This window comes from Thunnus thynnus, chromosome 11 (assembly GCF_963924715.1).
Source record: "Thunnus thynnus chromosome 11, fThuThy2.1, whole genome shotgun sequence".
NCBI lineage: Eukaryota > Metazoa > Chordata > Actinopteri > Scombriformes > Scombridae > Thunnus > Thunnus thynnus.
This window is the reverse complement of record NC_089527.1, coordinates 18,946,996-18,973,203: the sequence shown is the minus strand read 5'-3', so window position 1 is coordinate 18,973,203 and position 26,208 is coordinate 18,946,996. Positions and strand designations below refer to the sequence as shown.

General features: G+C 38.2%; 3 protein-coding genes across 4 annotated transcripts; 2 read left to right on the top strand and 1 right to left on the bottom strand.

Annotated features, from left to right (window-relative positions):
* The first annotated feature begins 1,415 nt into the window (after positions 1 to 1,415).
* Positions 1,416 to 12,715, top strand: gpr155a (G protein-coupled receptor 155a). Its single transcript, XM_067603576.1, has 16 exons — positions 1,416 to 1,686; positions 1,943 to 2,463; positions 3,989 to 4,388; positions 4,749 to 4,917; positions 5,009 to 5,164; positions 5,836 to 5,919; positions 6,040 to 6,160; positions 6,247 to 6,331; positions 6,640 to 6,730; positions 6,828 to 7,023; positions 8,640 to 8,729; positions 8,888 to 9,018; positions 9,460 to 9,555; positions 9,637 to 9,701; positions 9,926 to 10,063; positions 10,646 to 12,715. The coding sequence occupies exons 2-16, from the start codon at positions 1,989 to 1,991 to the stop codon at positions 10,839 to 10,841; spliced, it is 2,493 nt and encodes an 830-aa protein (XP_067459677.1). The 5' UTR covers positions 1,416 to 1,686; positions 1,943 to 1,988; the 3' UTR covers positions 10,842 to 12,715.
* Positions 12,532 to 16,022, bottom strand: scrn3 (secernin 3). Its single transcript, XM_067603581.1, has 8 exons — positions 15,889 to 16,022; positions 15,324 to 15,492; positions 15,019 to 15,200; positions 14,629 to 14,828; positions 13,539 to 13,751; positions 13,290 to 13,452; positions 13,022 to 13,202; positions 12,532 to 12,921 (listed from the first exon to the last, which is right to left on the bottom strand). The coding sequence occupies exons 2-8, from the start codon at positions 15,477 to 15,479 to the stop codon at positions 12,760 to 12,762; spliced, it is 1,257 nt and encodes a 418-aa protein (XP_067459682.1). The 5' UTR covers positions 15,480 to 15,492; positions 15,889 to 16,022; the 3' UTR covers positions 12,532 to 12,759.
* A 1,391-nt stretch (positions 16,023 to 17,413) lies between these two features.
* On the top strand, positions 17,414 to 24,643 carry cir1 (corepressor interacting with RBPJ, CIR1). 2 transcript variants are annotated; one of them, XM_067603577.1, is made up of 10 exons: positions 17,414 to 17,598; positions 19,418 to 19,512; positions 20,606 to 20,679; positions 20,828 to 20,841; positions 20,978 to 21,030; positions 21,139 to 21,187; positions 21,625 to 21,745; positions 22,576 to 22,682; positions 22,945 to 23,030; positions 23,458 to 24,643. In XM_067603577.1, exons 1-10 carry the CDS (start codon positions 17,527 to 17,529, stop codon positions 24,176 to 24,178), a joined length of 1,392 nt encoding a protein of 463 aa, XP_067459678.1. In that variant the 5' UTR covers positions 17,414 to 17,526; the 3' UTR covers positions 24,179 to 24,643. The 2 variants fall into 2 exon arrangements, with proteins under 2 accessions (XP_067459678.1, XP_067459679.1); XM_067603578.1 differs by lacking the exon at positions 20,828 to 20,841 and having other exon boundaries at positions 20,606 to 20,703; positions 20,988 to 21,030.
* Positions 24,644 to 26,208: the final 1,565 nt, after the last annotated feature.

Sequence of the window (26,208 nt, the reverse complement as noted above, 5' to 3'; positions counted from 1 at the left end):
CATACTATCACTTTATAAAGTTGTTTTGGCAAAAAGTTGCCCACATTCAGCAGCCATAGAGCAAGGACACTGATAAGAGAGGTGAGACCAGATCAAAACAGTTAAGTTGCAAAACAAAAACAATAAATGCCAGTTCAAAAAAGCTAAGGGAAATAATTATCAATTCATATCAGCCATATGATCCATTTTTAACATAATATTCATTACTACAGTTTTAACTGAACAAATAAAATATGAAAAATCCAAATTTTCCACCAGAAACGTGTGTGGGTGGGTGTCTGGGGGTGTGTGGGGGGTATGGACTCATGACCCCCTGTTTATAATTGACTTTTTATTTGCTGTTGTTGTTACATTATAACTTGTATAGTCTGTGATCTGATCAGGGTATTTCAGTCTTCTCTTATGCCAAAGTCCGTTTCCCTGTCGATTGGTGTTTCCCCTTGACCTTTATGAATTTCCACCTTTTTTCCCCCTTTATTGAAGAACATCAGCAAACATACAGACATATTTCAGCATCCACGCACTTGTAGATGGTACATTATTGTGTGATAAGATATCATTCAAGGTTATATCAAGTAATTAAATAAAACGAAAAAATTAATATAAAACTAATACAATAAGGGCAAAAATACCAAATAAATAAGAAGAAGAAAGAAAAAGAAATTTACCCTTGTTCGGAGGACAAACAACTCTTCATGATATAAAAAATATAGCCCATAAGTACACTCTTTTTGTTTGTGGTTTGTATCTAAGTAGCATATAAGTGAAATTCTAAAAAGCCATCTATTGTAGGGGGAGACTTTAAATTTGTTTTGTGTGGCCTATGTAAAATGTACCCATTAAGAGTCACATTCAATATGAATGACCTGTTGGATAATGTGAAATGGATAATGTCTTACATCACATAGGCTCCATACCCTACATCAGCGGTCACCAGCCCTGCCCCTAGAGAGCTACTGCCCTGCATGTAGGTAGGTAGGTATCTCCCCCCTCCAAAGCACCTGAGTCTAATTATTAACTTGCTGCCAATCAGCTAAAGCTTGTCAAGGGCTTGATAATGGGCTATTAATAGGAATTAGGTCTGTTAGAGTGGTAAAATACCTAAAACATACAGGGCAATAGCTCTCCAGGAGCAGGGTTGGTGACCACTGCTCTACATTGGCAACATAATGCCAATTTTATTAAATTTCATTACATTATTATCACAGCCTTTATCTGTCGAAACCTTACTTGATGAGGGGCAAACACAAAACAGGGAATATCTGATTCCGGCTCTATATTACACAATGTAAATTTGTATATTACTTAAACTTAAGCCCAGTGTTTTGCCCTGAGGCAAGTAGGTAGGTAGGTGTTTGGAGTAAGCCCCGCCCCTCTTCCCTCTCTAGGACATGTGATTGGTGAAGTCGCTGTCGCAAATCGGAGATTACGAAAGTTGCTGGGTGGGATCTGAACTAACGTGGCTATGTAACACGAACTATATAAACAGTCATTTCCAGAGTAATATGAGCCCGTATGTGAACAGCGGACTTACTTAGCCTTTCAGTTTCACGTAACTAGCTTCACGTAATATTGTCGACGACACTACGGGTAACGTTTGTTTTTACCACCTTGCCGTTAGCTGGCTGGCTAACGTTAACTGATATGGCTACTCCCACTACTGAGACTTTGACTGACACATGAGAGGTGAGAGTGACTTAAACAACCTAATCTACTTGTAGTTGACCATATGGTAACTTAAAAACTTAACAATCTCTCCAAAAAGAGTCATTTAAATGGTATGATATTGCTTGGGTTTGACTAACGTATTGCTGCGTATGTAGTTATCAGCCAACGGTTATCTGGTTACCTTTGCACCGTTTTAACGGCTGTAACGTTACGTTAACTGCTAACTGCCGTAACTCCTCCTTTGACTGTATTTCCCTGTTTTGATATCTGGCAGTGTTGAGCGGTGACGGTCACGACATTAAGATGCCCTTAGCCCAGGCATGACAGCTGACACTGGTGGGAGCATCGGCACAATGGAGGCGAAGGCACCGGCCAGAACCGCCGGCTTCAACTTTTCCTATGAGGAGGGGGACCAGGACTTCTCCGCTCTCTCCACCGCCACCATGTCCATTGACAAGCTCCTCCCGGCTCTCCTGGAGTGCTTTGGGATAATATTGTGTGGGTATATCGCTGGGAGGGCAAACATCATTACATCCACTCAGGCTAAAGGACTGGGGAATTTTGTGTCCAAGTTTGCCCTGCCAGCGCTGCTGTTCAAGAACATGGTACTGCTGGATTTTGGAAATGTCATCTGGCCCTTCCTCTGGAGCATCCTCATCGCCAAAGTGTCTGTGTTTGTCCTCGTCTGCGTCCTAACATTGATAGTTGCCAGTCCTGAAAGTCGCTACAGTAAAGCTGGGCTCTTCTCAATATTTGCCACTCAAAGCAATGACTTTGCTTTGGGATATCCTATTGGTAAGTATAATGCTTTTAAGCCTACCACCAACAGTGTCTTTCATTCAACACTGCAGCTGTAAACATGCTGTCTCACTGTACACCCATCAATCACATCTGAAGTGTAATCATACGTGTTACACTGTAAAATACTGTGTAAACACAATTAGATATCAGTTTTTAAAGCACAGATTCACAAGTCTGTCTTAAAACAGTAATCAGGTGCCCAAATGAACTTTGAATCAGGTTTTTCTTGCTGTAATCATTGCCCCTGTTCATACTGGCCATTAAGATTAAGAAATCCACAGTCCTCCTTATGTGCAAAAGTGTATTTAAATGTTTATGAAGCTAATATGAAGCTTCAGCCATCCAAATGAGTCAGATCAAGTAGATATCTTTCAACGGTAGTCTTTTTAGTGCCAAAGTCCCTCTTTTTGTTACTATACTATACACCGCAGCTCAACAGGAAACACTGTATGAGGAAACACAAAGAGGGAATTTGATGCTAAAAGATAAATGTGGCAGATATTCACTTGACATGACTGACTCATACTGCTGAAGCCTCATAAGCTTCAGATCAACTTTTAATTGCATTTTTTACACAAAATGACTGTGACATTGAAAGCACATTTGAAGGGGATCTTTTAATAGCCAGTATGAACAGGAGGAATGATTACAGCGAGGAAAACCTGTTGCAGTGTTTACATGGACATCTGACTGTTGTTTTAACAAATATTTGAAAAACTGTGAATCTATCCTTTAAGGCCCTCCCTTATCAACACTGCACTCAGACAGAAATGCTCCTAAGCTGTGAGTGTAATCATTTCCAAGCAAAGTGGGATTCATTTATTTATTTGTGCTCGTACGCACATCTCTGATCATGCTTATGCTCATCTCCCTGTGGTTGAAATGGAGAGCTGTAAATGAAGTAGCAATGAAACTGTACTAACTGGCCAATAGTTTTAAAGAAAAAAAGTAAGAGTATGACACTCAGACTGCTTATTGTCTCACTGTCTGTTGACAAATTAATAAAGAATCCATTTAAACATGATTGAATAAGTGACCATTTTGTAAATTTAAATTTGGTGGATATTAATTTCAGTTTCAATTCCAGTTAATCAGAGTTTGTGATGTTGTGTCATCATCCTGCTCCGAAGCCATATTTTCTCTAATTTGATGAGCAAGTGGTGACATTTTCAACCAGTATTTTTGTTTTGCTTTCACTTCAGTAACACCTAAGTTCCCGCATCTGAAAAAGCATTTGATCTTTGAGCTATTTTTCTGCTCCATGTTGAAAGTCAGCAGTGAGTCACATTTCCTGTAGCTCTTACAGTGAAGGTTTTTTCTATAAATAATTATTCAGAGCCATTTATGTAAGTGAGATTGACTGTGCACTAGCATGATGAGATTTATCAAGACAGATAATTAAAAATATTAACAATGATAAATGGAGGCCTTATATGAAGACGTTGCTTATACATGAAAATGTTGTGTAAACCAAAATATTTCTGTGAGTCCAACTTTGTGTCCTCATCTTTATCCACAGTTGAAGCCCTATACAAGAGCACGTACCCAGAGTACCTCCAGTACATCTATCTGGTTGCGCCTGTCTCCCTAATGCTCCTAAATCCCATCGGCTTTGCCTTCTGTGAGATCCAGAAGTGGAAGAATCAGGGAAACCACCAGCAGAGCAAACTTGTGATCGTGGGACTAGTAGTGTTAAAGGTCCTGAAGAACCCTATAGTGTTTATGGTTGTCATCGGCATCATCGCCCACTTTGTCCTGCACCAGACTATTCCCGCCTTCATGGCTGAATTTGTGGATGGCTTGGCCAACTCTTTCGGGGGAGCGGCTCTGTTCTACTTGGGTCTGTCCATGGTGGGCCAGTTGAGGAAATTGACCAGGTCCACCGTTGTGACGCTGATATTACTCATCACAGCGAAGTTGTAAGTAGAAACCACTGATGCCTTTACTGTACTTGATGGTCATTTCATACAAGAGATGATTTTTGTGTTGTCAGATGACCTCATATTTTAGTAATGACATATGTCATAGGAGTGTAGTGAGGGTCAGCAGGTTTTAGCCTTGTTAAGTGCTCCCAACATATTGTTTTGTGCTGATGGTTTGGATGACTCAGACCTTTCTCACACCACAAGCCTCTTACCAGATGGATGACAAGTCAAGAGGTCTCAGTAGGGCACAGCATGATAGCATGTAAATATTCCAGTAGTACTGCATTTCAGTGTAGTTTTAACTAGCCGCTAAAATAATGGTCACATGACACCAGCTTTTTGTTTGACTTCCAGGTTGCTGATGCCCCTGATTTGTAAAGACATGGTGGATTTGTTGGACAATAGCAACACCGGCGCTGTCAACCACTCAAGCCTCTCCAATTATGCCTTTCTTTATGGAGTGTTTCCCACTGCACCAAGCGTGGCTATCTATGCTGTGTATTACAATGCAGAGCTGGAAGTTGTGAGTTATCTACCTGACAATCATCAATCTGCCATATTCATTTTTTTCTTTGCAATTCACTGTATGGATTTAAAATTTTGCTTCCCAACAGGTTACCTCTGGGATGGTGATCAGCACTTTCCTCTCAGCTCCAATAATGTATGTTTCTGCCTGGCTGCTTACAATGAGCTCGATGGATCCTCAGCTTCTGATGAATTCACTGCAGACTGTCAGCTTTAACATAAGCATAGTGAGCTTAGTTGCGTTGGTGAGTTGCAACTAGACACTTCAATGTGACATAGTTAGGACTGTTAATGGCTAATCTATTGGTAAATTACCTTTTATTGGCTGGTTCTCTTTGTTCATTTTGTTTTATTCAAGTACATAACAAACTCAGGTGAAGTCAAACTTGTTTCATAAACCATTTGTTATAGCATGTTCCACTTGATACCTAAAGCACTTTGGCCTGCTTATGATTCACTTTTAACATTACACAACTCCTATTCATCTGATGTGGCCTTGTTTGGGACAACAAAAGGGAAAGTACAGAGATACGACATTGAGTAAGAATGTGGTACCACTGTGTCGGGTAACCTTAAAAGCCTCAGTATTTTAGAGGATGTGTGGACAAACAGATGTTTTACTGACTTACAGACCCACTTCTTCATTTATTCTCACTTGCAGCATACCTTTTAAGGAACGTGAACCCCAGTGCTATAAACAATGAAACATGTTTACATTTCTATTAACATTCTGCTTACACTTAAAGTGATCCTCTTCATGGTTTCTGTTTCATAAATAAGTCATTCTTCTGGATAATTCCACCTATTCTTTACTTTTAAGTTAAAGAACCAGACAACAATGTTTAATATTATTTATATTAGCATCTGTTCATTACTTTTTGTATGGCAAACATGAATAATTTGTCTTATCTGACAGGTGGGGACGATTGCAGTCATGTTTTTAAGCAAGAAATTCAAAAGGATACCTCACATGTTTACAGTCAATCTTTTCTTGGCACAGGTGAGCTCATTAACACATACTCTCAATATTGATTTTCTTATAAATTAATTCAATTGTGAGAAGAAATCTACCTGTATATGCATGTTCACATCAGTAAATTTTTTATGGTATGGTCTCTAGTTTCTAACTTGTATTGGAATGATCCTGTGGAACTTCGTGGTGAAGGAAGACACCTTCATCGGACATGCCCTGACTTTCACGTTATTGTGTACCTCACTCTACAGTACTTATGTGTGGCCAGGTATGCTGTGTGCACATGTTCACGCACCCACCATCTTCACAATAAGTTTGATTACTAATTTTCTAATTCATATTTTTTTGTCTTAGGCTTAATAGCACTGTCACTTGTGCTGAAGAAAAGTTTTGAGGATTTGAAAGTTTCACCAGGCGTGTTGGTCATGGCAGGCTGGGGGTGAGTCACATAAAAGAGGAATGAGCACAGAAATGAAACTAAGCTAGTTTGTCTGGTACATTAAAAGGAAGCACCATAAATAGATCACCTTCCTTTAAGAAATTTACATGTTGAACTTTGTATACATTAATAGGCACCAACCAAATTTTGGATCGGAAGTACTGAGGGTTAATTTGAATAGGACAGTGACACCTCACTTGAATGGAAACATTGAAAATTCCTGCAAATTTAATCAGCAATTCAGTGTCATTGAGCTGTTTATGTTTTACATTTTGATTTTGTTGTAAATGTTGTCTCTATATCAACAGGATTCCAGCCTTAGTAACTGCTGTGTTGCTTATTTCTGGGGAAAAAATGTCTGACACCATTGACCCATCATACTTTTACGGCAAACCTCAGGTAATGACATAAGTGGAAATCATTTTCTTTGCTGTTTACGAAATGGCAGAGAATTACTAAAAGTCTACATGTCTACTGTATGTTTGTTCTTTGACAGATTATCTGCACCACAGTAGTAGTTTCCCTCAGCATACTGCTGGGAGGGGGCTGTCTGGTGTGTCTCAGTAGAGGAAGCTGGGTCCAAAATGACCAAATCCAAGAGGGAAACACTGTAGAGGACCTTGTGAATGAAGTCGAACCAGAAAACCAGACTCTGTTTGAGCCAGTCACCCCATCAGGAGATCTCAACAGAGGTACTGTCTCCTGAGATTACTCAGACATAGACTTGACTAATCTAAATGATATGTTCAACAATTCAACATTTGTTTGAAGATGTCACTTTGATGACACTGAGTAAAAACCAGGCTGCCATGTACAATAGGATGGTGATTAAAATCACAGCGGATGATGATCAATGGAGCATACACAGAGGGGGCAGTCAGAACATCTTAAATGGATTGTCAGTTTTCAAAGCCACGGTTGGAGAGGAGAGGAAGAGCACAATCAATCCAAAATCAATACTAACCCTTATCTACAGCAAACAGCCACATAGACAATACAACTTCTGCTTGACGTCCATTCCTCCACAGATAATTACATGAGTTGAAAACAGCTAAACAATTACAAAAACACAAAGTAAACAGTGAGGAGTCCAAAGAAGAACAAAAACATGTTGGTTGTTGTTGCCTGGGGGAAATATGATAAGTTGAGTTTCTGATAAGTTTAGTTCCTCATTTATAACAAACAAGGCAACATTAACCACATAATCTACCACAAATGTTGTTATGCACCACTTGGCCAGTAAACAGAAATATGTCACATGGTTTAGACTTGTAAAAGATCCCCCTTGGCTGAAGTTGTGTTTTAACTTTAAAATGTAAATAAAGGAGTGGTGACCAGAGGTGTTGAGTTTTCCTACATTTCCTGCATGTAGCAGATTTAAAGACCTTCTATAACCAATTTCTTTGGTCATAGTCATAATATAAATGTAAATGCTGAGTTGATGCAAACCATTACTGAAAGTGTTCAAGGTAAACAAGTCTTTACAAGTCTATGTCAATACAATACTCACATACCCATATGTACATTAGAAAAGTTATTTGTCGCAGTAATCATTCCTCCTGTCCATATTGGACATGAAAAAATGTCTTCCTAACGCCATTGCAGTGTAAGTTAGACAAACTCCACAGCCTTGTTCAGCTAAAGCTAATATGATGGTTTAGCAGTTTGTGTTGGACGAATCAAGTATCTTCCAAAGTCAGTCTAAGTTTTTAATATTAGTGCAAACTTTCCTCTTTTCTGTTTCCACAGAAATTCATTGCAGAGCTGCAGTTGCGATAGTAACACAAAGGGGGATGTTGTACTAGAAAGACTAACTTTGGAAGATACCAACTTGATTTGACTAACTCAGACTGCTGAAACGTTGTATTAACTTTGATTGCATTTTAAAATGTATTTTTGCACAAAACAATGTCTGGATTTTGTTGCTCATCTCTTACATTGAAATCACATTACAAAAGAATCTCTTCAAGGTCAGTATGAACAAGAGGAACAGTTGCAGCAGCCCATAATTATTTCAGTGTACATACAGGCATGTGAGTATTGCATTAATATGAACTGAATGAATGAAAAAAACGTGAACCTATTCATTAAATGCCCAATATATGTGATCAGTAGGAGACTACAATATTTTATCAAGATCCTAACATCTTATTGGAACACATCCAAATTCTGTAAATAGTGTATTATTTTCTTTTTAGTGTATTACTTGTATTACTCCTATACTGTATGTACTCTCTGCTTCTAGTGACAATTTAGAGGATATTGTATAGTAACAACATCTCTTTCACCTTTGTCACTTTGTTATCAGCATGCCTCATATGTGACTGTGCACCACCCCAGCCCATGCCTGACATGATCATCAGCACAAATATGAACAACACACCAAGCACACTCACAGGTATTGTACTGATAAGTAACTGACATTCATTTTCCTTTGGTGAGAATTTCAAATGTTACTTTTTGTTTGAGGGATTAAAACATCTTTTTAGACCCTCAAACCTCCTGTTTTTGCCTATAATTTTGTATTTTAAAACTGTGATCTGCTGCCCCCTTCAGGTCAGTGTGAGAACAGGTGTGAGTCAACAGACTGCCTGCTTGTCCAAGTGGAGGAGCTCCAACAGGTTGCGGATAGACAAGTGGCACGTCATGTGCTGTTATGTCTGCTTCTGACTGTCAGCTTGCTTGCTGTGAGTAAACTACCACCTTTCACTTCGACATGAAGTCATCCTTACCGCCTGCATTATTATATTTAGTGCATCACAAACCAAATCGGATACAAATGGCTGAGCTGTGTAATTTCTAACTCTTGTCAGCATCGGTGAAGGACTGTTCAAAAGAGACATACTCAAAAAATCCATCAGAACATTTTTACATTTAGATTATTAAATATTGGTCTTATTTAACAGACAAGAAATATATCAAAGAAGACTGAGACCTTTTGAACACTTACGTGTTTTAGACTGTAACTAGACAGGATTTTTAAGAAAGTGCAGTATTACATATATATGTCACTGACACTAAATGCATTGTCCTTATGTAGTGTTTCACTTAACCAGTTCTACAAGCTGGGACTGCCAACATTATTTGCTAGTTTAACATTAACCCCCTACTCATTCCTGTTTTGACAGAACTTGTCCAACTGCCTGTGGTTACTCTTTAACCCAAAGCCTGGTAGGCTTTACTTGGAGCTGCAGTTCTTCTGTGCTGTGGCCAACTATGGACAGGTAGATGTTTCAAATAGTACCAAGATACTTAGCATGTATTGTCACATAGTATCAGTCTGATGATATGTTTCTCCTTGCCAGGGTTTTCTCTCCTTTGCTCTGTTTGGACTGGACAAACATTTGATTATACTGCCATTTAAGAGGAGGTAAAGAACATTAATGTTAAGAAACAATGTGAAGCACATTCAAATTTTGTATATACAGTACCTGTATATACATATATATGTCACTGAAGTGTATGCAGTATATGTATTTTACATAGTGTGTATATAGTTTACTATATTGTGTACTCTTTACTATAGAATATACCACTGTGCGTATGAATATTTATACATATATATTTGTTGTTGTTTTTGTGAATGGTGATTAGGTTATACAGACTGTGGTATGGAAAGAGGCAAGACGAGCAACCGCAGACTGATCTACCTGAGGAAATCAGGATCACCTGCACCCAGTTCACCAAATACCACAAAGACCAGTGTTTTCGTGACATTGTCAAAAAGAGAAGGTGAGAGCATGTAGTCTCACTTCCTGCTCCTCTTGTTGGAGGTTGATGAAATGTTTTGAAAAACATGTTCCCTGACATTTGTGGACAAACAGGTACCACAAGGCCACAATGACAAACTGTCATTTCTCATATTTTTGGTGTATGTGGGCCCTGACTTCTTCTATGGCTACTCTGGACCAGTGTGTAGGATTTAGTAGCATCTAGTGGTGAGGTTGCAGACTGCAACCAACTGAATACCCTTCCCCTCACCCCTCCCCAAGCATGTAGGAGAACCTATGGTGGTAGAGAAACTCACGAAAAATGCAAAAGGCCCTCTCTAGAGCCAGTGTTTGGTTTGTCCATTCTGGGTTACTGTAAAAACATAGCGGGCTCCATGGAAGAGGACCCGCTCCCTATGTAGATAAAGAGGACTCATTCTAAACTAATAAATATGCAATGATTCTTATTTTCGGGTGATTACACACTGGTTAAAACATACTTACGAATATTATATTCTATTTCTGCCGTTCCACTAGATGCCACTAAATTCTACACACTGCACCTTTAATAGACTTTTTGGTGAATGCTTCTTCTGACTTTCAGGTGTGGAATGAGGACTCTGGTGGACTGTTTTCTTGGCTGTGAACTAGTGGAGTGGCTCCAGCAGGTGGGCTTGGCTCAGGATCATGGTGAGGCGGTACTCTACGGGACTCGGTTACAGCAGGGTGGTGTGCTTCAGCACATCAAGCAGGAATATGACTTCCAAGACAGTCAACTTCATTACCATTTCATCACATAAGGCCCAGGAGTAAAAGTTGACATTTCATTTATCCCAAAGGTAAATGGCATTTCAGTTAAAATATGTCTGAAATACATCTTGAGATTTGACAACTGGAAGAACAACTCCCATCAATCTATCTACACCCGGTTTGACCTGCCATCTAGGCAGTTGCTGCATGTGCTGTTCACACCCTGTGCACTATAGCACTCCACAATGCACTATGGTGCAAAGAAACTTCCTGGTTGTGTGTTGGGACAGACCACACCTGACTGTGATGTGGGGTGTGTTCAAAAGTGCAACACACTTAAACCTTTCAAACCTTAAAGGTCTTTGAGGGAATTAGCAGTGTAAAGGTTAAATGAAAAGTAATTTATTAAAAATCTAGGTCTTATTTTTGCAATTTTATATTTAACATTTTACTCATCTGGTTAATTGTTGAGAATTTGGATTGTGGCAAAATTGCTAATAGTCACATGATAACATACATAAACCCCTCTTTTAGCCATATTATCAAACTACTTATTTGGAGAGGAGACCGAAAGTGGGCAAACCTGAAATTGTGTTTATAATCCTCTCATGATGCTGCATCCTTTAATCTGCAATGAAGCTGGAGAGTAAAATAACATAATTGATATGACTGATGGCCAAAACTACAAAAATAAGACCATGGTTTTTCATTTTTGAGAATAACATCACTGATAAATATTATTAATCTAAAGGGATTAAATAAGACTTTGCTGCTTTTGTTGATATTTTGCATATTTTTTATGCTAGTTAATACTTGCACTTGAACTTTCAATAGTTTTATTTTGTGTCTTGATATGAGCAATAATGTGCAAGGTGTCCTCATATAGCAAATGAGAGGTACAGGCAAAATTTTCCTGTCCTCTGCTTATTGCAGAGGACATGAAACACCTCAGAGTTTATTATCACTCTTCTACCAAAGCCAAAGAAAAAGGGGAAGACGTGGTTGAATCTTCATCCATTTAAGAGTTTGTTTATATTCAGTTTAACTTATGATTAATTTAGTTTTACCAGGTGGTTAACTTTTAATGTAACATGTATTGTTGCTTTGGTTACCTGTTGTTTAACATGACTTGACTCTGATGTAAAACAGTGGTTACACTGTTTACCAGGACTATCCCAAAATACCATTTCAACAAATAACGTGCCAGTTTGAAAAGAAAGTATTTCCATGTTCACATCATGGTAATATTTGTTTATTATTGCTTTTTAAAGTGACAAAAATTGAGTAAATTCAGTAAGTTATGAACATAATGTGATGTGGTAACATGGCCTTAGGACTGCATTTAGGGAGGGTTAATGCATGTGAATATTTGAAAATGTTTGCCTTGACTTTGAAAAACATGGTATCATCCTCCTCATGAACTTAAGTTGGGAAAATACAAGCTGCTGTAATTCATCTTTTCTCTCAGGTATATACAAATATAATAAGAGAGTCAACTATTTTTGTGGCTTTTTAAGTGCAAATGTCTGTATTTATCATTAACTCAATCATATTGAGAAAACTGATGTAAACATTTTTAATAGAATAACTATAATACAATGTGTAGCAAACAATTCTTGTAAAGTGCTGCAAATTTATTGTCTTTATTGATTTTTAAATAAATTTTATTACTGAACCCTCAAGTCATGTATCCCACAATGAATATGTTCTGCCTGTATTACTGCTCAATTATTCTATACATAAATGAAAAGTCATTTTAATCCATATTGTACAACACAGAATCTATGAGTTTTACAGCCTGAGTATCCTGGGATGCCTAATTTTTACATGATGGTTGATTTTCAGTTTGGATACACTGATCTGTAATATGAGCATGTGAGTATTTGTACCTGAATTAAAGATAAATTGCTGAGGCATCTACTGACACAGTGGAGCCCTTTTTTGTGGTTCCAACAAGTTGCAGGCTTCTCAGCGTTTGCTGTACACATTCATCTCCTCCTCAACACAGTTTGAGAACAGATTCACCAAAAAATCAGGTTCCTCAATACCATGTGAAAGAATCTTCTCCATCTGTGTCATCTTCTCCTTTTCTAGCTGCCTCATGCTTTGCACAATCTTCTGTCCTCTGTCCTATAGAGGAAAAAGATGATTTGTTAATACATTTTCTGTGACCGCAGTAAACCAAATGACAGATTTCTGTAAATTGCAGGCTTGAATTAAATCGTTAAACCTTGTTGGTGTCAATGATGGCAGCCACCACCTCATGCTTTACAAACAACTTGTGTTTGCGGTCAGGTTTGCTCTGGAAGCGGGGCTTCTTCTTTACAGGGTCATCTGGACCATAACTGGGAGAAGCAGTGTCTTTCAACTCCCCAATATGTTTCACAAAGATGAAGGGTTTGAATACAGACCTGTTGTACAAAAGAAAGATCTATTAAATCTTACCAAACTGCAAAATTAATGTAAAAGACCATCTGAAGCAGGATCAAGTGCTGCACCTTTCAGGGTCTGGAGTTGCTGTTAAGTAGTGAACTCCTGGCAGATCAGGGTTTGTGGGTATCACAGACACCATACTTCCTGTCGACATGAACATGCCCTCCATGTTGATGCCGCTTTCCTTATCCCTCAAGATATCCATCATCGTCTCAGCAGTGATGTGACCTGCAGTAAATAAAATCAACACGTGTATAAACAGTGGCTCAAGTCATGTAACTTTTTTTTTTTTCCTGAATTGCACATTAACTGACCGTTGCTCTTTTCCAACAACTTCTTCCCTTCACAGTATCGGCTCCCGGAGGCATCTATCCTGGCGGTAGTCATGAAAGAGTAGACCGTGGCGAAGTTGAACTGAGCCTTTCCGTCCCACCAGTTCTTGCTTTTTGCATATTCCCTCATGCCTGGATGTTCTTTGTCTATCTTAGTTGTTATGCTGTACTGATTTGAGATGTTGCGATATCCGCCTGGAGACAAATAAAACGTGATAATTACCCACAAGAAATAAAATATTCATGCTACATGTGATTTGACAGCAAACTAAACAATTTAATGCATTGTTCAAAAATGGTCAAAGGTCCTTGTGAAAATCAGTGTCAATGTGATTCCGCATCTATGTATCTGCGATTTAAGACTCTTGCATGGCTGTTTTAAGCTGTCTTCCATTAAAACTGTCTGCAGTTATCAATGCCGAAAAGTGAGAAAGGCACAGAAAACAGAAAAAAAGGCTTTGACTGGCTGCTACAATGGATTGCAACTATCGCCAGGTAGATATTGAATTTTTAAGGCTGAATCACCCATATTTTAGAAAAAAAAAAATCATATTCATTTTTAACATAAACTCATAACATAAGCAAGAATTTTCAGGGAGGATGTCTTAAATATAATGATTACAGAATTATGACCAAGAGACGTGCTGAACAGGACATTTTGCTGTTGAAAAATAAACTTGACAGTGCTCTCTGGTGGACAAACAATATAATGCCTCTAAATGACCTCAAACATATTGGTAACTTTACTGTAAGTGTAACGTGTTTTAAAGTCCCTCAGATGGTTTTTTCCTCTTTCTTATTTTTATAGATACATCAGCATAAACCTCTTGGTGCTCCCTGAGGAGAACAGCCAAGCTTAAAATGCACTGCAATGCAGAGTTGCTGCCAGGCCGGGCTTTTTTGTGTTCTTTCGGTCTTTTTTCTTTTTGTTACTGTATAAAAAACTGCTGACTCAAATGGTACTTTTCTGCTGTTTCTTTGTGGATTTCAATTATAACTGCAAGCTAAACAATAGACTGCCATTCAAACTCATTAATATGTGACCGTTCTTAATGTTCTTTTTGTGATTTACCTTCCACTCTCTCTGCTGCCCAGTACTTCCCTGAAGTTTCCAGCACCCATGCCTCCTTCCTGTCTGAGATGAGGAAGCTGTTGTGGTAGGTGAAGCCACTTTCATCCTCCATGCATGATCCTCCCTGGCCGTATTTCTCCAGCAGCTCTGTAATCACATCCACAGCTTTCTCAGCTGTATCGGCTCTCTCAAGTCCGAGCCTGGAAAATTGTAAAGTCACAGCTTCAGGTTTGCAAGGTCTGTGAGTGTTTCTCACAAATGTATTCTGAAATGAAAAACCAACTGAGGAAATATTAAAATGCCATAGTTCCTGGATGGTGACCTTAAAGGGTAGTATTTAACCTTTGTCAAGTAATACAAAGTAGTAGTAGTCTTATACAGGGGGGTTACCTGACAAGATCCATGCCGAGAAGCGCCTCCTCACCATCAGCACTCTCTCTCCCCCACACTGCTTCATTTCCGATACACACTTGATGCTCATTCGCGCCCATTTCTGCCCCCCACAGCCACGCTGGTCTGCTCAACACAACTGCAAAAGTGTGGGCTGCCTGATCAATCTCGATGTATGTACACTTTTCACAAGAAGAACAAGACACAGGGGTGAAAGCTGTTAATGGTTATCTAAGGTAAGGTTCAGCAAGGAGCAGTCATGTTGTGGGAAATTTAAGGTTGGAGGGCAGTACTGTGTCACCTACCTCGACCTTTTCCCCTGCAGTACAGTCTCTGGCAGGAAAATACACCACTTCCTGGACTTCATCACAAGGCCTGTCAGAATTTTTCCCAAAGATGATGCGTTGTCCCTCAGTGGAGGGGGGCAGAGCCACAAAGGTGTCACAGGAAGATGGGTGCATGTTGAATCACAGACTAGAGGAGAGTAAGAACAGTTCACTGGTTGGGTTAACTAACTCAAACAGTCATATTGATGATCAGATTTAGACTCAGACTGCTCACCTGGACTTCCATTACATTGTCTATTACATCTGTTGTATTTCAGATTCATATTTTGGGTATATGCTGCTGACTACCATAGCAGTATCCACCTGACCATGCTTTTCTTTCTGTTATGTTTATTTTTGTTTATATTTGAGTTAGTTTATTTAGTTATTGTATATAATTTAGCTTTTGTCTCTTTGTCTATCTATCTATCTATACTAAGTACTCCTCACTGATATAAGTTCAGATTAACTTTTACTGTTAGCCTTAAATATGCAGTTTTAATGCTAGATAGCCAGACAGTGCTAAACAACAAGGTAACCTTACCGCTGTTCGCCAGTCTTTTCCAGCACTGTCAGCGTCAGTTTCTATTCACATCTAGGTTATGTTTCTATTTCATCGGTCACAGTTCGCAATACCTGACACGGAAACACTACAGTCACGTGACCGGGCTGAAGTCAGTTTTATATTCGTGGTTAAAAAGCCATGACAAGATATTAGATTTTTACATTATTATATTATTAATTACATGACAATTAAACGTCTCTTCCTTGCACACACTGTATATAAAGATATCCATCACCCTCATGCAGTGGTGGAAAGTAACTAAGTACATTTACTCAAGTACTGTACTTAAGTACAATTTTGAGGTACTTGTACTTTACTTGAGTATTTCTATTTGATGCTACTTTATACTTCCACTTCACTACATTTCAGAGGGAATTATTGTACTTTCTACTCCACTAAATTTATTTAACAGCTGTAGTTACTTATCAGATGAAGATTTGACACAATAGGTAATAATAAGAAGCTTTTAAAATACAACACATTGTTAAAGATGAATCAAGTGGTTTCCAACCTTTTTGGCTTTTGACGTCTTACAAAAAGCAGTGTGTAGTCGGGGTCACATTTCAGATGTCTATGAGTTGTTAACAGCTCCACCAAATAGTGATTTTTCCCTCTAAACTTCTCACATGGTTTCAATTCAATGAATGTTCAAATGATGCAATATTTCACCAAACATCAAAGATTAGAGAAAAAGTCCAAAAATGGAGAACAGATTTGTGTATCAGAACTTTGTTTTTTTCTTCTTTCCTCTCCCATTAATCATCTCACAACCCCTCAGATTTATCTGGTGACCCTTTGGAGGGGCCCGACCCATAGGTTGGGAACCACTGGGCTAAACTAGTTAACTGTATATAAAGTAGTTGAAACTAGCTTCACCTCCAGCAGCTACAACAGTAACATGCTGCTTACACACTGATGCTTCAGTATTAATAATCTAATGATGTCATATATAATAACATATCAGTCAGAGGGAACAAACCACTACTTTTACTTTAATACTACATTTTACTGCTAATACTTGTGTACTTTTACTTGTGCAGGATTTTTCATGCAGGACTTTAACTTGTAATGGAGTATTTTTACTTTGCTGTGTTACTTTTAAAGGATCTGAATACTTCCTCACTGCCTTCATTCTAGTTTACACTAGCATTTTGCATTATTAGCCTACAGTATTACACATTAGCAAGTTTTTCTTTATTATTATAACATTGCTGCAAAGTGTAAACAAGACTTTTTTAAAAAAAAAAAACAAAAAAAAAACTCATTACTGTCATTTCATCTATTATGTATATCTGTGTATTAACATTATTTAATGTGGCATTCCCCATTAACTACATGCACAAATTAAGTTTATTGATTATGGAGTTTGCTGTTTAAATGCAGATATTGTGGCTATATAAATATAAATCTATACAGATAGCTGTAACGTTATAACGTGTATATAGTTACAGTTATACAGAAACGTTACTTCTATGGTTTAACGGCTCCACCTCGTCTCCAACACTTAACTGACTTCAGACGGGTTTGTTTACATGCGGAGGAAGCGACGCTAGCTACTGTTAGCGCTTAAAATTAACGCTACGTTTTCCACTTAGCTGGCGTTTAAAGCAGTCAGCCATGGGGAAGTCGTTCGCAAATTTCATGTGCAAGAAGGATTTCCACCCTGCGTCGAAGTCAAATATCAAAAAGGTGAGTGCTAGCTACATTTAGCGTCACTGCTTGAGGCTAAAGGACAGCAGGTTAGCCTGCAAGCTAACGAGCTATGCTAACCAGCTATCGCTTTTGCTAGCCTGGCTGCTTCTTACCAAGATCCACTTTTGTATATCATCATTTGATAGAAATGCTGACCCCAGAGTAAACATTTTGTTCGATATGAATCACAGCAGTGACAACGACAAACTCTTAAAGTGAGCTAGCGTGACATTAAGTTACATTGATAACGTGAATTTAAAGCGTTTACAGTTCATAGCTCAAAGTCACAACTTCAGCTTCTTTAGTTCGCTTTGCTGTCGTGGTATTTAGAGGGAGAGACAATGTTAATGTTCTGAGTAATAACATCATAGTATAGTCATCACAGCATAGTTTTTTCATCACGAGCTGTTTCATTAAAATGTGCGTATGTCAAAACAGTGCTGACCAACCATCGCTATACAACATACAAATGAGATGGGATAAAACTATATTGATCCCAAGATTCACATATTACAGCGGTGCAGGAGACAAGGACACAGACAACAACTAGGAGTAATAAATGCAAACAAAATAAGAAGTCAAGTAAATGGAATTCGATCTATATACATTATAAACATCACAATACTTAGGCTGCATACATGACCTGACTTTAAAAAATAGTGCAAAATATGTGCAGAAGTCATGGTTATTGTCAGTGTAGCTACAATTATATATGTAGATGTTGTATAGGTGAAGTAGAGAATACAAAATATAAATAAAATATGCAGTAGTGTTTTCTGCACAGGTCATCTATAGTTCTACATATTATAGTTCATGTGCAAAAGTCAGTTTGTGTGCAATAGTTGAGTCCAGAGCTCTGGAGGATGGAGGAGTGTGTGAGGTGGGATGGGGATTGGTGGTGGTGGGCCTTCACAGCTGTAGCTTGATTGATTGATTTCATTGGACAATTTCATTTTAAAAACACCAGCTCTGCCATGACATTGAGTGCTTATATAAAAGGAAAAGTCAGGCTAACACAATAAAGCCCAGAGGTTGTTTTATCCTGTTGACACAGTTCTTGTTGTACAGTCTGAAGTCTTGCTAATGATCTACATGAAAGAAAAATCAGTCCCATAATTAAGGTTTGGTGAAACAAATCAAATTACTATTATTAATATGACTGTTTTAAAATGTTTTGCACTATTTTCTGTACTGCTGTTTTCATGATTTTGCTGATAGGCAATGTGATGTGCTATTGTTGTTTATACACCTAACAACAACTTTTCAATTTTTACAAATAAATGTAATAAGAAATGTTGTATGCTTTATTCATTCATCTGCAGTAGGCCTGGAACTCTCACTATTGATTAGTGTGTCTGTTACACTCCTGATTAATCGTTTGGTCTATAAAATATAAAAGAGCTCAAGCTGAGGTCTTCACATTACTTTACTGTTCAACAGTCCAGAACCTAAAGATATTCAATTTGCTTTCATATAAGACAAACAAAAAAACAGCAAATCCTTTCTTTTAAAAAGCTGAGACCAGAAAAAAATTGGCAGTTTTGTTTGAATAAGTGTGTGATTATCAAGTTTCTTGCTAGCTACTGGCAATTTTCAGCTGATCAACCTCTCAGTTAACTGACTATTATCTCAGCAGTGATACATTGTAAGGGGTAGGTAAAGGTCAGTAATTGCACATAGCTCACGAGAATCTAACTTCCTTGTAGCTATTTCTGTGTCAGGCAAGTTACCCAACAGTGTTGGAATATATGAAGAAGTAAGGAGGATGTGTGCTTGTGTGTGTTGCTTTAATCCTCCTTTTCACTCTATCTTACAGGTATGGATAGCAGAACAGAAACTGACTTTCGAGAAGAAGAAGCAAGAAGATCTTATGCAGGCGTACCTGAAAGAGCAGGACAATTACAATAACAGGTTAGATAAATATACAAGATGATACCTTGTATCTCCTAATACACTGCTGTCTTGATATTAGATTATCATTATTATATATTATTATTAATCAATAAATACATACTGAATGTTTTACTCAGTAAACAGAATCAACATTAACTTTAGCAATAAGGCTGCTAGCTGAGGAAACCCAGTAGACATTTACGTTCAGACTGCAGGCAAAAGTGTTATGTAAAAAAACAAATCTGAGTGGCCCAGATCTGATTTTCTTTTTGTTTTTTTTTTTTGTTTTTTTGCTGATATTTGACTCAGGTCTTTTTCATAACAGTGTAAATAACAAAAATCAAATGGAATCTGATCATTTCAATTCTGATTTGGGCCACTTTCATATGTGGTCCTAAATCAGATACAGCTCTGATTTTTTTGCAATGTGACCACAGTCTGAACAATCATATTGGAATTCATGCGACTCTATTCCAACTCCTACTCACGTTCTCAGTGAGATCGGTCGCCTGAACTAAGTGTCTTGCTGCTAGAGTCTTGTGAAGAGGTGCTGACAGATGTAGTTAAAGTAGCCCTTGACATCCTGAAATTTTGGATGAAATCTGTTTCTGTGAAGCCATTCACGTCACAGTCTCACCACTCCTGGCTCCAACTCCACATCCACACACACCTCTGTACAGAAGTAGCTCCACAAAAAGCCATAATTAAAAATTTGGCTCTCTTTCTCCTCATGCTCATCCTAGTTATCATCTGCTCATGAATTTGCTGGCTTCCACTGCACACCGACTTATAAATGAAACCATAAACACTGACTTCAGTGGCCTCATACAACAGCGTGCTGCCTGAGACGTCTTTCTTATTGTTCTTTTGTGCATGCGGGGCACTTCAGGATTGTGACCAGTTCACACTGGAATATGATATTGGCCACATTTAAAAAATAATGTGAACAGCCAAACAAAAAAATTGGGTCCAAGCAATAAATCCAAATTGAGCATTAAGGTTTGCAGTATGAACGTAGCCTTGGAGACTTCCTCCAACTGTACAAGTAGAATATGTTGGTAAATAACCTTTTTAAAAAATGACATTCAACATATTGTTTTCTCACCTCTAGGTTGTTAATGGGAGATGATCGTGTTAAAAATGGCCTCAACTTCATGTACGAGGCTCCACCCGGAGCATCCAAAGGTAAACGATCACTTGAGCCAAACAGTTCTGATCCCCAATAAATATCATTTCAAATTCCAAACATCTGATGCTTAAGAAAATAAAGCTTAACATTTTAATACTTGTTCATTTGTTTTTTTTTCCCTCCTAATTGTCTTCTGTGCTGAAGAGGAAAAGAAGGAGGTAAAGTAGAACAAATGATCCTACACAGTTCCACATATACATACATGTTCTGCATGTTGGACTTGCTTTACATTGGTTTCCATTCATTTCTAGCTTGAATGGTCTACATGCTAACGAGAATGTTTCTGTTTCTTAGGAGGGGGAAGAAGAGTACAAATTTGAGTGGCAGAAGGTTGCTCCTCGAGAGAAGTAAAGAGTTGATTTTTTACACACATTGAAATCTTGTTGGTATGTTGTCTGGTGCTCTTGCAGAATTTTCATCTTCTTATTTTTTTTCTTTCTAATATTCTCATGCAGGTACGCAAAGGATGACATGAATATTAGAGATCAGCCATTTGGTATCCAGGTGTGTTGTGATTTGTTTTTATTTGAAGCATTTACAGTCTACTAGTGGTTCCCAAGTCGAGTCAAGTGAGTTGGGAGCCCCCCCCCTCCCCATGTGGACACAAAAACAGGAGACAAAATGAAACTCCTCCACAAAATTGTTTTATTTTTCTCAGATTTTCACTTTTTTTTTCTTGTAAAATGCTGGGTATTTTCAACTCTTCAGCTCTCTGAAAATCCAACAAATGAAGCAGCTTGAAAAGGAAAAAAAAGTTCTACTTTGGTTGCAGAGCTTATAAAACAGCTTGTTATGCCAGGTTAATGTATTTTTCTCTTGTAATTGGGTGTTGCCATAATTTTTAAAGCAATCTGTAGAGTGCGGTTTTGTTTCAATTATTTTGCATACGTATCCATTATTGAGACAATTCAAAGTGATGTTTGTTGTTGTTACCTTCACAGGTGCGCAACGTGAGATGCATCAAATGTCACAAATGGGGCCATGTGAACACTGACAGAGAATGTCCTCTCTATGGGCTGTCGGGTATCAATGCCAGCTCTGTGGCTTCAGAGGAAGCAGCAGGTAGGATACATACAATAATAAGTCATTATTTTACTTGTTTTCACTTGCAGTTCTTTTGTGTTGTATGTGGTAATATTTTCAAATTAAGATTTAATGTTACTATGCTTTGATACATATGTAAAAATCCACTATTTTCATATACAGATTTTATTTTTTGAATTGATTGAGAGTAATTAATTAATTATAATAAACATCAATGGAAATAAGTAAACGTGTATATAAAACATTTACAATAACTGATCATTACAAGTTAAATTAATATATAGACATTTTACCTGATGAAGTTTGGTTCCTAAATATATATATTTCTGGTTGTTGTTAGTTATGCAAAGGAATAATTGCAGAATAATTGTACCAATGAACAGGCAGCCAGAATATCTGTGCTGCTTGATATCTGCAGCCAGTGGGTGAGCTTTTGTCTGTCACAGACGGTGCTGCAGGTACACCTACTGTATCTCTCCTCTCGGGTTTCAGCCCAGAGCTCCAAGTCTAGAGCTGATTCTGAGTTCTGCAATCAGCAAGTTGAGTAGTAAAGTAATAATGTTTACCCTGGGAGAGTCCAGTCAGTGCATGGTGTTGATGGTGGAGTGCTGTAATGGTCCCCCTCCTGTGCCGGGAGAAAAAAAATGTAATTATTGTGTATTCTGATTTCCTTAACTGCTGCTTTGGCAGAGAATGATATTGTATGATTTGCTCAGCCGGAAGTGGAGTGAGTTGATTTGATGTCCCATTCTGTTAACAAAGCCGCCCCTGAAATTCCCACTGTGGAGATAGTGGTTGGCATGGGTCTTACATCAATGGGACTCTGAGGCTGTGATTTGTGCTAACAGGTCCGTCGATGCACCCCTCGGAGTTAATGGCGGAGATGCGAAACAGTGGGTTTGCCCTGAAAAAATGTGTCCTTGGTAGGAATGCTACTGTTTGTGATCCATCGCAGGTAATTGTCTGTCTCACACTCCCATCTTTGCACACATAGGATGATATACGAACACACACATACACTCTTACCCTTGACAAAGGAAAGACGAACTATATCTTTGGTACGTCCATAGCTTACATAGATTTACTGCAAAGCGGCTAGTTAGTGGGGCAGCTTAAGTCGAGTGAACGGATTAGATAAAACAGTCATTGTTTAACATAACGTCTTCTGTTTTCATTCTGATTCCAATGCAAGCTCCAATGTGCCGTGTACTTTACAGGAATATGTTGCGAGTGAGGAAGAGGAAGATCCCGAGGTGGAGTTTTTGAAGTCATTAACAACCAAACAAAAACAGAAGCTCCTCAGGTAAAAATGAAGCATAATTTACAAATTTTAATTCATTAAAACTTTAAGGAACAGACTTGAACTGAGATGATTGAGCCAAGATTACATTATTGTAATTTTTTTGACATGGTTTTGGTATTTTTAAGCCTCACCAGAGGTTGTTGAGATTGATCTGAGGGGGAATCTCATTACAATCTGATGAATTACAAGATTACCATGTTTTCTTTCAAATATATTTCAAATATGTATTTGTAGCCTTTATGCAAGATATCAGTTGTAAAAAAAATTCTAGTTTGTTATCAGGTTATTATATTGCTGTCATTTTTGATGCGGTACGTTTTTCTTAAAACCTTGATTTGATACATATAATTTTTTGTGCTAATATCATATGTTTATCTGCTGCCTTGTTGGAAAATGTTAATTGAATGTTTGCGTTCCTGTTATACAGAAAACTTGATCACCTGGAAAAGCAGAAGGCCAAGAAAAAGAAGAGCAAAAAACAGAAGAAGAAAAGCAAAAGAAAACACAAGAAAAAGCACGAAAGTAGTGACAGCTCGAGTGAGTCGTCCGATAGCAGCAGCAGCAGCAGCAGCAGTGATAGTGGCTCAGATTCAGACAGCCATGGCAAGTTCAAGAGCCAAAAGAAAAAGAAGAACAAGAAAAAGGAATCCTGCCGGGATAACAGCTCGGAGAGCAAGAGACAAGTCAAGAGTCAGAGAAAGGCCTCCTCTCACAGGAGCAGGTCACCGAGCCCTCGCACTAGACAGAGGCGGCCTGAAGAGGAGTCCGGAGATTATGGACAAACAAGGACGGCGAGGGGAAGAAGCCGGAGTCGACAGCGCAGCCCGGACAACAAGATCAAGCCGGAGAGAGGTCAAGAGAGAAAGAGGCACAACAGCAGGGACAGGCAGAGACCTAGCGGCTCCAAGTCTGGCTTGGAGAGAAGTAGGAGCCGCGAGAGAGGCAGGGAGGACAGAGGTAAAGACAGGCATCACAGTAGAGATGGTGAGAGGAACAGAAGTAGCACAGATGGAAGGAGAGGCAGAACAGCAGATGGGAGGAGTAGAAGCAGGGAAAGGAGGAAGGAAAGGGAGGGCAGAGGAAGAAGCAGGAGTAGGAGTAGGGAAAGAAGAGAGAGAAGCCAAGACAGAATAAAAAGAAAGCATTGAGTCCAATATTGGACAAAATGTCTAAATATTTTGGATATTTTTTTGGCAGTGACTGTCTTAGTAATCACACAGCGTCCATGTATTTAAAATTCAAATGGCAGATAATGCGCCGAGGGTTTCTTTTTCTTCCAGTAGAGGGAAGCAGTCGACAGAAAATATGTAGATGCAGCTCATTGCACTCTGTGTTGTCTCTTACTGTATGAAGGGATCTGAATTAATTGATTACCATTGGAAGCAATTTGCAGCTATGATCCGCTGATGGGAAAATGTTGGACTCATTTTCATGGTCAGTTGGCCATTAGAAAGACTATTTCTGTTGCTGCAGTTTTTATCTTATTTTATGGTTGTGTTCTTGTCTTTTTTTTTTCTGGAAATATCAACATTGTAAGATGTAACTTAGACGGCTGATTCCTGGAAAAAAACCAGGATTTCATTTAATTTCTGATTAAATTTGAATCTTCCCAATTTTTTGCTTTTTTTTGTGGGAAAAATGAACGTTAGCTCCTAACTCTGCTGATTTTTTTTTTTTCCTGTTGATTGATTACCACTAAATTTAAATCTTTTAAACTCTGGACACCTGATAGCAAATTATTACAGTTTTGCACAAATATTTTTTTTTTATTGTGTAAAATTTCCACGCTGTGTCTGAAGCTGTGAAATATGTCCTGCTGGGTTGTCCTGCCGTCAAACTTCTCTGATCTCTTCTGACGGCGATCACATAAAAAAAAATATGATTTATGTCCAAATATCAGCGAGTAAATAATCTACTACAGAAATATAAAAACACAGCAGTGACCGCGTATAGACAGAATAACGCTGCACCATATTTTTTATTCATGCAGACCAGTATTTAATATTTTTGATATGGGAGTCGGTGTAGAATATAAATAAAAAATCTGATTTTCATTCATCATATTTCATTTGAAGCCAACATGTGAACATGTAACTTCCAGGCCTAAAAAAATCACACATTTTATTTCACACGTTTAGTCTCCAAAAATCGAAAATCAATTTTAATCTCAATGAAAACAAAAAACAAAACAAAAAAACAAAACAAAAACAATTAAAATTGATCTCAAAAACAGATGCTAAATTTGTGTTCTTAAAGATACAAATTCAGCCTTTCTAACGTAAGTGTTGCCTCTAGTTTGTCTTTTTATATTTTGATGAAATTCAAATAGGCAATCTAATTTGATAGTTTTCACTATCTTTGCCGTTTCCTTGAAGCCGCTGTTGCACAAAAGGAAATGAAAATAATTTCCCTCTATTGCCTTCTGGTCAATTTAACATCCTCTTCAAAAAGAAAAAGAGAGTGTCTGGATGAGATGCTTTTCCCTGACGTATTCCCAGTCCTGGACTCACGCTGTAATTATTCCCCGGCTTTTTCTTTGAGAGTCGGACGCTGCACTGGGTAAGCACAAAGAAGTCAGAGAGCATCCTTGAACCCTTTCAATACGGGGCCACTGATATTCAAATAACATGCAGGCTCCATGTGACTGCGCTGAGCAAAGAGCATTTCAAATTCAACATTTGCATGTGACTCTTTGCCCCTTCTTTTTCTAAAGTTTTTTAAAAAACTGCTCCCATAACATGTCTGTGGCTCCTGGCAAAGAGAAACCACATCCTTATTCTCGGCCCATCGATTGGTATGCAAATGAAAGCAGTTAATTTGGACAATTAGAATAAATATTCAGGGACCTTTGTCATCAAACCCCCTTGGAAACCCCCCGATAAAGTGAAACTGAACAAAAGATGTCTCGGAGATTAATTAGATATTTGATAAGACACGAATCCCTAATCGCAAATACAAGACACATGGGGCTGCGATGTGCTCGAAGTCATAATTAATACCATTTAACAAGATTTTCATTTGGGCATGAAATGTCTTTTCCGGGGCATTAAACATTGATTTATTCCATAGGGGGAAATAGTGAAAGTCAAGGTGTTTTATAGGCGATTTTTAAGAAAAATAACCTATGAGCAGAACGCTGACTTTAAAATAAACTCCTTAATATTTAAAAAAAAATCCA